The sequence below is a fragment of the Acanthisitta chloris genome, unplaced genomic scaffold (assembly GCF_000695815.1).
Source record: "Acanthisitta chloris isolate BGI_N310 unplaced genomic scaffold, ASM69581v1 scaffold7525, whole genome shotgun sequence".
Lineage (NCBI taxonomy): Eukaryota > Metazoa > Chordata > Aves > Passeriformes > Acanthisittidae > Acanthisitta > Acanthisitta chloris.
In genome coordinates, this window is record NW_008675300.1 from 12,321 (window position 1) to 23,554 (window position 11,234).

Here is an 11,234-nt window from a genome sequence, read left to right on the forward strand (position 1 = left end):
TCACTTGTGAGCCCCAAGAGAGTCACTTGAGTTTAGCAGCGTAAACCCTCCCTGTTGTTTCTGTGGTATGTTGTGCAGTGGTGGGACAGGATCAGTAGCATCACTGGGTGGAAGAGAAGGTATTCCAGACATTAATTTTGCATACTGTAAGAGAAGATTGTTGTCACTGATTCCCTAATACATGGGCAACAAACCAATTCTCATGATACCGAAGTACAGTTTTGGAGACAGTATGCTGTTCAGATAAGTGAATGTGTGAAAGATGTTAGTGATGATTGATCCTGTACTTAAATTATGAATGATCTTGCAATTTGTTTTAAATGCAAGATAAATAACTGCATCTTTTCTTTTTAGTTGATGTCCATCAGCGTGTTAGGTGTTTCTGCTTGGATGAGAGACTACCTGAATAATGTTCTCACTTTAACTGCAGAAACAAGGTAAATCTTTAGTTAAGCTTATTAATCTGTGTGGGTGACTGACTGGGGTATGTGTCATTCATTCTGTATTGCAAGTTTCCTAATTAGGATTTGTAAAATTAAGAAGCCTTCAGTTGAGCTAATGATTGTTTTGTTGAAAGGTGTATTTTTTGCTGCTATTTCTGGCACTAGTTAAAATTAGAAAAGGGGGAAAGATAAGAATTCAGTTTTGGTTTATTCCTGTGCCTTTCTCTTCTGACAGGGATACATTTTTGGCTCTTTGACAATATGTAACAATATTGTATTACTGTTTAGTTTTGGATACTTTATTCAGTCCAGAGATTTAGGAATTCTGTTAGTTTTATTGCAGCAGTGCTTATGAGCTGTAGTGATGAAACAGGGCCTCATTGTGCTGCATACTGTGCAAGTGCAGGACAGGAAGATGGCCTTTGCTCCAGAGAGATTCTGGACAATGCATTACTTTCTGGTACTTGTATGCAGCATTTGGCTTTAAAGCCATGCAGGAGAGATTTCTGTGAAATGTGGAAGGTGCTGCAAAGAACACCTCTGCTAATTGACCATTTTCTTCTTAATAGCAATTCTGTGTTCTGTATTATTTTTGTGTAATTGTACTTTTTTTGATTACGGTTCTGATTGATTTTAGGGTGGAGGAGGCTGTCATTTTGACTTACTTTCCTGTGGTCCACCCGGTTATGATTGCAGTCTGCTGTTTCCTCATCATAGTTGGAATGCTGGGGTACTGTGGAACAGTGAAAAGAAATCTGTTGCTTCTTGTCTGGGTATGTTTCATAACTTCTAAAACCAGTTAACTTCTACTGCACTTCAAGAGAGTGAAAAAGATTTTAATCCACAGGCACTAGATAAATACTGATTATTTTTTATTACCATGTTGAGTTATGGTATCGGTGAGGAACTGTAATTGCAAAGCACACAGTAGGAAAGAATTTATTGCCTAGACTGCGTTATGCTGTGACTGAAAGACAAGCAGTGTCTCAGTTGCAAAAATCCACTTCATTTAGTAGAGGAGTTGCTGAAGGGAAAAATAACTCAAGCTCTTAAGTACTAGTAATTATAGGAACATGAGTCTGAGCGCTCTGAAATAAACCCTTATGCTACTATTTGACTGTTAGCTGTGCAAGAGCTATCTACCACAGACGTTCCTTTATCCCCACAGTTGATTGTATGTGTAAAGTAACAGCATTTGTAGCTGATGAGTGTTAATTCTGAGTGTATTCAGAAGTTTTTTCTTCTTCTACATGGATGTGGAAATTTGAAGTTGCATTTGGTTGTGAGTAGGTCTAAAAATAAATTTCAAGTACCCAGATTTTCCTTTCATTTGGAGACCTACATAATTGAGCCAACAGTAGCTGAAAAGCAGTAGTCTCTCCTGCACAAGGCTCTGTGTGCAATTTAACTGTGATGAGGCTTTGACTGTAAAGGATGCCCAATGCCTTTTTCTTCATCTGAAAGCCAGTGAATTTGAGGACAATAAAAGAACAAATCAACCCAAAACAAACAAAAGAAACCCCACCCAAACAAAAGCCCATCATGCTTGCACAAATTTTAAAAGGCTGAGATTAAGAAGTGTCATGTACCTGTATGCTTCTTAGAAGTCTAGCTGGGCCCTTTGCAGAGTTGGTCTTTGTCATTTAACATGAGGTAAGCAGGATTCCAAGCAGTCTGTAAGCCCAAGAGAGTGGCACTAATGGATGTGAAAGAGCTGTATCAGACTTGACTACTGTAATTGCTGTAGGAGAAAGTGGGCAGGTAAAATCCTTCAGCTCTTGAGAATATCCAGGAGTCCTATACAAGCAGAGTTGGGCTCCTGCTGTGTTTTCACTGCAGTGTGTGTTGGGTTCTCACAAAGTGCATACAGTTGCACTTTTCTTGTGCATCTGTGCAGACTTAAGTATGTTGTACCTAAACCTCACACATTTTGCACAAAATGACCATAAAACCCTATGAGAAGTTGTCTGAGATCTATGCAACCTTTGCTTCTATCTAATGGGAAATATTCTAACTGCAGATAAAGCAGTTCCGAAACTGTACTGGGGTTTGGTATTAAAATGTCTTGTTTTTTTTTAATTTGAGAGGGCTGGAGTAAGCTTTATTTAACGTTTCCAGTTGGAGGTCTGCAGCAGAAATGTTCCTCAATTGGAAGAGGTCAGATGCTGTTTCTCCTTTTGGAGATTCATTAAGCCTGTATACAATATGAAGATTATTGTTTCAAAGACTATATAGTTGGGAAAAACTCCCATTAAATCTGAATAGGTAACATTAAGAGAGTAGTCATGTGTTTTTTATTTCTAGAGCTTAGCCTTGCAATGTTGAAGTCAGTGGGAATGAGTTCTAAGACAACTACTTAGTTATGAGCACATGCATAAAAATAATGGATTAATGCAATTTCATACCATGTAATTACTTATCTAGTATTCTTTCTTAGATACCTTGAAAGGGCTTTGTGCATATTTTTGTTTCATCTAAATAGTGGAAGTATTAAAATGTGGAAAACTTATTAAACCTTAGGGTTTTTTGGTAAGGTCACAAAATTATTTTCATAAAATATTATTTCTTTTATAGTGGTGATAGTTTTTAATGCGAGTTAAAAGGCAAAAGCAACTTTATGATGTAGACCAATGCCACATAGTATCTGTGAAAAAAATGTTATTTTTGGTATAAGCTTGAGAAAAACCTACCTAATTCAAAAGAAAATAAAGTTAAAATGGATTTTGGCCTTCAGTTTATTTATGCTGCCATTGATGAGAAGAAATAATTTATATCTTTTAGTGCTATCTGGAAACAAATTAATTGAAGTGTGTTTAGGCAGTCAAATTATACTAAATCAAAACAAGACATTTCTATCATTTTATGTTGCAATATTTCATTTGTGGGAATTTGAGATTTGCTCTTGCTAAGCAAACTGATAAGCAAAACTAAATGATATCTTCTTAAGTATGTCACTGTCTTTGATTAATTGTTAAGTGAATGAAGTCATGTTATACCACAGAAGTATGCAGGCATAAGTCAATGCTTCATTCATCAGACTAATCAGAAAAGTGATGGATCAACAAAATGAGCTTTTGTACAACCAGATGAACTAAAAGAAAGGAACCTTCATGTGAAACATTAACAACCTCTTCAATCATGCTTTTAATCTTCTTTTTGAAGTACACGATCAGCCATATGATGGCACACAGAAATATTTTGGATACAAATCTTGATGTTCCTGGCAGTGCGCTAATTGCTAGTGCCGGTGTTGTTAATTGAATTGGAATTTTGGAAAATCTAACAAAGCATAAGGACAACAAAATACATATATTATGGTGTTAGGTATTTTTAATACATATGTTTTTTAAAAATTTTGTCATGTAGTTAAATGATTGAATTCTTCCCAGCTTCACATGGGACATATATGTAAATTGAACTAATATTTGCTTAGCTTAATGGTAAGAAAATATAACACCTCGGTCTTCTGGCGTGTATGCTCTGGATTATTTGTAGAAGCAGCATCTTAAAGCTATGATAATTTTAATTACTTCAGGAATGTGTAGTCCTGAAGGATAGTTGGTCTAAAGAGCCCATGTGTACTTTAAGTGTCTATAATACAATTTTTCTATGTGATTGACCCATGTCCTCATGTAGAGGTGGCTGTGATAGTAGCCTGAAGTGGAGAATTTGGACTCTTCCAAGTCACTGATTTGAATGTATAAGAAGTCCAAGGATGGGAAACTGGAGTCCAGGTTTTATGGTGCTGGCTAGAGTTCTTTCAACAGGATTGGTTTTTTGAAATCCAGAACCATCCTTTGTCTCTTTTCTTCTGAGACTGTACATTTTTGGGTTTTTTTTAAGTCTGTTGTGCACATTGCCTAACTGGAAAAAGCCCCCTGAAAACAGTGCATATATTGTTTAAGAATAGTAACCTTAAGGGTGTGTAATCTTTTTATTTATTTTTAAAATTTCTTATTAAAATAAAAAAAGGATGAACTCTGTTGCTTGACTAGAAGAGCTTCATGAAAATTCCACTTTCTGGATGGAGTCTTCATTGCAAATTCTGTTATTTACAACTATGAGTTTCCTGTAATTGCGGCATTCAAACAGCATAGGATTCAAATTTGTCTGCATGTTTTCACAAAGGGAAAAACTCTTAGAAATATTTGATGGTCAATAGAGCAAATCCTTTTCTTGACTTTGATCATAAGGTTGTCAGAGTAGTTAATATTCCTCAGGGCTAAACGTTGTTAGACCCTGTAGGTGTGTGGTCAGTCAGTTTATTCATTTGATTATGGCAGTATCTTGGCAGTCTAAGTTGTCTATTGAGTTGAAACATGACCAGGCAAACCATCATTAAACTACTGGTTTCTCTGCAGTCCGATTAAAGAACAAGATGCTACTGACTGTATCACCACTTGGGGCAGATTCTTGTATGTGCATACACCCATTTTAGTCCATATGGTTGCAGACCTGATTAAATTTGGACATCTGCTATGTTGCAAGATATCAGTAACTGCTGAAGTTTTCCTAGAAGATCTGCTTACTCTGTGAAATGTTAGCTGCTCTACAGTACCACAGCACCAATTATTCTGCAGTACCTGTGACTACAGTTAGTATGAATTAGTATGAGGGTTTATTAATCATTAATTTTTTGGTTTTTTTTGTGGCATGTCTTTTTACAGGAATACATAGGTTATTTGCTGTGTAGTAATAAAGGAATTTGTTCTGATCCATGTGGACTTTTACCACAGTCACAGCTGCTCCAATACCTTGTACTAACATTTGGCACTGGAATTGTTATTTACCAACCAGAAGTATTTCTTCATTATTTAACTATCAAGCACTGAAAGGGAAGAAATAACTGACAAACATACTTGGTATAAACACATGCAGTTTAGAATTAGGCAGGACAGAGGGGGAGTAAATTTTCATATTTTGTGCCTTTTATCAGCAGCTCATTTATCAATGTGATGGGAGTGGAAGACAGAGATCCACAAGACAGGTTGGCCTGCCTTATTTGAAAGACTGGTTTAGTGGTACAGAGGGTAAGCTTCTTTCCTGTTTAGGTCAGGATTTTTGGGGTTCAAACAAGCTGTTAGATTTTGAGATGAATTTTGGTGATACCACAGTGTCACCACAGAGCTAAGCCAGGCTTTGCAGGAACAGGTGCACTGCACAGGGCTCACAGTGCTGTGGAGTGGAGTACATTGGTCCTGGGTCCAGTGCCAACCTCTCCATCTGCTTGTGTAAGCATGAGGTACATTTTGTTGACCTTTCCTTCTCCAATGTAAAGAAATCTGTATTGTGTATATCCTTAAAGGACTTCTTCAAAGGCAAGTGCTTTGAAACAGTGCCTAATTTCCTTAACTGGGAGAAGAGGGACACGCATTGCCTGACCATGTGGATTACTGGGAGGTGTGTAGTGATAAAGGTTGTTGCCTGCTGAACAAGCAAGAGGTGTATTTGAGGAGCATGGGGGAGTGTTGCAGTGGGGGAGCATGACAGGAATTGAGCTGGTGGGAGTGTCCAGGCTGCCTTGCAAATACTTGGCTTGAGTCCAAATGATTGCTGTGCTCATGGTGATGATCTGCTTCTTTCACCCGGGTACTTAGCAGCTGCCTTGAATGCTCAGACATGTGCCAGAGCGGAGGCAGCACAGCTATTTGAGGAGCATGGGGGAGTGTTGCAGTGGGGGAGCATGACAGGAATTGAGCTGGTGGGAGTGTCCAGGCTGCCTTGCAAATACTTGGCTTGAGTCCAAATGATTGCTGTGCTCATGGTGATGATCTGCTTCTTTCACCCGGGTACTTAGCAGCTGCCTTGAATGCTCAGACATGTGCCAGAGCGGAGGCAGCACAGCACTATTTGGTGCAGTTATCCAGTGGCTCAGAGTCACAAGAATTGTCCTGCCCCTTAAGGGCAATTCAGGGGAATACCTTTGACTTAGGACAGCAAGGTTGGATAGTGCTGTTAGGAAGCCATCAATTAATTATTTTTTTATTGGTGTGTTTCTGCAATAGTGAGTAGCCAATTGCTCCTCCTTTTGGAAAGAGGCACAGTGCTGAGATAAAAGGCAGATGTCTGACAGCAGTCATTTCATGGTTCCAATGTTTCTTCAGCATGAAACATGCTGCATGGAGTTCTGTGCCTCACTTACCACTTCATGCTGTACTTTTAGGCTCACCCAGTGGAGGTGACTACTTTGTCTGTTCTTGGGATTTATGTCCTGAGTATTGGTTTTAGCAGGTGCCACTGTGTTTGGCCTCATGATCCAAAACTTTTGGAGCAGACCTTGTTGCTGTTACCTTCGTTATTCCTGTTTTACCCCATTCCCACTTGTTCCACTGTTAATATTGCTTCCTCCCTCCAAGTTCTTGAATGTCATTGATACCCCGGGCAGTAGAGGAGCCTGAAATGACACCAGAGCTGAAAAGGGCTCTGGAATGATGCTCCCTAGTGAAAAGAAGAGGCAAGATAGGAATAGAAAGGTTGATGAAGTGAAATGTTGGATGTGAGTACAGGAAGCTGTTGAAAAGACAGGGACTGATATGACAGTAGGTTCAAGGGACTGTGGTTGTTGGGAGTAGAGAGCTGTGAGTGATACCAGGATGGGAATGAGGGATGCTGCATCTTGATGGAGAAAAGATGGGGAGCTGCAGAGATGATACATGGTCTTGCTGCCATAGTGCTTTTTTCCACCCTTTGTCTATTGCAGCTCGTCTTTTCTCATTGCTTGTTTGCCTAGGTTTTTTTTCTCTGCTGAAAGGAATAGGGAATGGGAGTATCCCTAAGAGCAAGGAAGAAGTAAATGAGTGAATGGATCCACAGAGCCCAGCCAAGTCTCTGTGTCTTGTTTGAAATGCAGCCCAGGCTCACTGGTGGGGCATGCCTTGATGCTGTGGTTCAGCTGCATTCTTGTTGCCACAAACTGAGTATAGAGTAGATGTTCTGTCAGGTAAATTAATTGTTTTCTTGCATAATCTTGCCCTTTAGACTATTTAACCATGGAGACACTTTGCTGTCTGCACAGGAGCTGTAGTGTAGGCTTTATACCTAAGAGCATTTCTTTACTCAAAACGGTGATTGAAGTGTTTTGGGGCATGCTGAGGCAGAGTTATTGTGTGTATCAGCACCAAATTGGTCTATTTTACAAGCAAAAAAGGATTTTATTGACTAAAGAAGCACTTTTATGGTGTTTAATTTCCTTGGTAGAAAATAAAGAGGGAGTAGACAAATGAAGGAAGCTGTGTTTTGAAAATTTGTGAGGAATAGGAAACTTTAGGATTTAATATAAATCCTGTGAAATAAGGGAAGAAGAGCAGGAAGAAAGCTATGAGGAAATTATGGTCTAATATCTGTCTTTGTCCTGCTCAGTACTTTACCATGAGCTTGCAATGAGTCTTATTCCTAGGAGTTCATTGACTTGAGGTAATTGAACCTTTAGCAAATAAATCATAATAATTGTCTATAGTGTGCATTTGCTTATTTTCCAACTAATGCCTATTTACTTATATAAGCAAAGATTAACCATTAAAGTGAAAATTTACAGCAGGTCATTAATATCCTGCAGAAGAATCAAGGCTGTGAACAAAATTCTAACTATTCATAAATAACTTTGTTTAGCTTTTAAAAAAGTGAAGGGCTTAGTAAAAAGAACTTGATACGTACCTTAAAAAACTAAAATGTTCATTGCCATAAAAAGAATAAATTTAAAAGTAGTTATAAAAATATTAAAAAGTGGTAGCTTCCTGTATAAAACTGGAACTGTGCAAAGGTCACAAGCTATAAGACATTTTGATAAAATTTTGTGATCTGGGAAACCAGCTCTAAAGTAATGGAGTTATTTGATCATTTTGCTATGAAATGTATTTCTTTTGAAGAACTGGATGACACGCAGTAGTTAATGTTGCAAGTTGATGGTTTCAACCCATTTCCTTGTTGACTTGTGTCACAAATTTCTGTGTTGTCAAGAAGCAAGTAAACCAAATTTAAAATCAAAATGACTAAGGAACTGTTAATCCCTATGGGGCAGGGCTGAGGGAGCTGGGGAAGGCAGGGGAAAGTTTGCACTGCTGGAGCGAATACGGACCATGTGTATGATGATTTGTTAATAAGTACAATGATTCATCAAAGAATCATTGCTCAGAAAATGAAGGATTTCTACAGTCTTGTAGAACAGCTTCTCGAAAAGCTCCCCATGCACTTACTTTTCTTCGCTATATTGCAACTTCTGACACCAGTTGTTAGCCCCTACCTGCCATTGCTATTTGCTTGCATACACAGAATGCACTTTTGTTTTTTCACACTCTGAAAGTGGGCTTAAGAAGTCAGTATTTTGACAGTGTTGTGTGATGGGATATATTTCTCCTCTAGGGATTAAGTAGATTGTGAAGTCTCCTCAGATTGACAGTAGTTAACTAGGAAACTGTCAGAACAGATGAAATAGGGTCCTTCGTCCAATAGCAGGAGCATCATGGAACATGCAAACTAAAATGTTTAAGGGAGAAACAAGATGAATTGTCACTCTTTTTCGCCTTTCTAGTTCTGATGAAATTTGGGTTGTTGCAGAACTCTGTACCTGTTCATGTTTTCATGAGTTGCCTGGACTCTTGCTTCCAAATCATACTTCCAAACTGCAAACAAAACAATCACACTATGTTTGGTACGAGCAGGATCAAGGGAGCATAACTGGGAATGTGTTCAGGTCTTTGATTCTCCTTGTGTGTGGGCTAACGGCCCAGATTTACAGGTGGCTGAATGAACATGAGGCATTCCATAGGTCATTGGCAACAAATTACCGAAGCCAGCTGTGGCACAGTAAAGAAACCCATGTGGAAAAAATCCATCACTTCAGGAACATACTTGGGTATGCACAGCTTTGTAGTATGGCTGCCCTTACCTGCTGGGCTGCTTGGCACCAGAGGGCCATAGTGACTTATTGGTCACTAAGTACCCAAAGTCATCAAATTTCTCCTGGTCTTAGCTTCATATCTGACTTCATGCTTGTACCAGGGTTTGGAAAGGCATCCTCAGAGGATGGTCCTGTGGATTTTGTCTGCTCCAGTGGGATTATCATTGTTTCACTGAAGGAGGCTGCTTCAGGGCCGCTAGAGTTTTAATTTCAGTTTTCCTTTGCCAAATATAGTTAGAATTTAGTACTTGCATTGTCCAAAATTTCTCTGAGAAATTCTGTGTTCTTGGAAGTACTTCGAAGGACATTTAAAATGTTTAAAATTTAAACATCAGAGGAGGCTGTTAGAAGTTGCAGTAGCTGAGTATGACCGAGTAGCATCTCTGCACTAGTACGTAGTACTTGTGGTGGGTTTCCATGCTGTTGATGTGTGTGGTTTCTGCATTAGAGGTTTCAGGATTTGGGTGTCAGCTGAGCTCACTTCTACACCTGTACCACATAAAGAGTATTCTGGCAGAACAGGATCTGGTGATTACACAGGGAGTATCTTTAATATCTTTCCTTGTCCCTTTATCCTTCTGTCTTTACATCTCTCTGAAAGTGGTTTTCACAGTAATGACTCTGTTTCTGTTCCCACTTCTTTAATGTTTGCTCTCTTCCACAAGAAGGGAAGGGGAACAGGATTCTCTTGAACTCCAGAGTCCCCAGTTCCTTCACCTCTCTTCAGGACTGATGTGCTGGGAAAATAGAGTTGTTTGAACCTTTGCAGGCTGTCAGTGCTGCAGCTCTGTGCTCTGAGGATGGAGCCACACAACGCGTACCCATCCATTGTTACAGAAGAAAAGAATCCATATGCTTGTATTAAAGGAAATGCTCCTGTTGGGAGGCTACTGCTTTACAGAGCTGATGCCTCCCTCCCTCTCTCCCTCTTTTCCCTGTCACCTGTGATGGTGAGCAAGCTTAATGAGGAAGCTGCAGGAGAACCAGCTCCTGTGGATTGACAACATCCATTTGACACTGAAGGGATGATAAACATTAGGATCTTGGCCACATGTGTGTCCATGACTTAGTGAGGAGCAGTAAATGTCTACTGCTTTATTTATTTATTTTTAAATTGGTAAATATTTTTACTTTGATTTATTACTCTCAGAAGTGTGTTTTCTACCATCATTTGTTATTCAGCTTCTCTCAGGGAAGCAATACTGTAGCTTTTTCACAGCCTTGCTGGGGGAAATCCTTTGGTGAAACTGGCTGCTAGGTTTATAGCAGAATCAAGGCACCACTCCAGTTTTCTGATGACTTTGTGTAGTCAGACTAAGGAGAGAATGATAGTGATTAGCAACTGCCTAAAAAAAGGGAAATGTTAAAAATTTGTGGGATTTGCCACATGAAAGGTCTCTAGTTCTTCAAGAGATTGTGACTCTGCATTAGTTGCTTGTACATTTATTTTGTGATAGCCTGCAGGTGTCTTTGCAAAACTATGCATGCCCTTCTGTGTCTTCCTCTTCCTACCCTCTCTCTGCCACCAAAAAAAAAAAAAAGAAAAAAGAAACAACCAGCAGAAAATATCTCAGCAATGGCCGAGACTACTCTGAGGGAAGTATGCTGTAGAAGGTAGTATCAGTGACCTGCTGGTGCAGTCTTGAACGTGGTGTATAATAGTGCTCCTCAGTGAGTTTGTGGTCTTTAAAATATGTAGCCACTCAGTTTCAAAACCAAGTCCCGGTTTCTAGCAAAAAGCAGAAGTATGTAAATGCCAGAGGATGCAGTTCACATTCAGTCTCCTGTGGGAATTTAATTGGGGACAAGGAGTAAACATTGAAGCCAGTAAAAATTTCCAGATTTGAAAGATGGAAATTAGGGGTAATAAATTTAAATAATAGTTAGAGGTTCCC

The 11,234-nt window shown here is 39.2% G+C and overlaps 1 protein-coding gene across 1 annotated transcript in view; it reads left to right on the top strand.

The window, feature by feature from the left end:
- Positions 1-357: 357 nt before the first annotated feature.
- Positions 358-11,234, top strand: part of TSPAN12 (tetraspanin 12) — a 25,424-nt gene continuing 14,547 nt past the window's right edge. Inside the window, exons 1-2 of the mRNA XM_009075687.1 lie at positions 358-437; positions 1,081-1,216. Of these exons, the coding sequence (XP_009073935.1) occupies positions 358-437; positions 1,081-1,216 (216 nt within the window). The remainder of the gene's footprint in view (positions 438-1,080; positions 1,217-11,234) is intronic.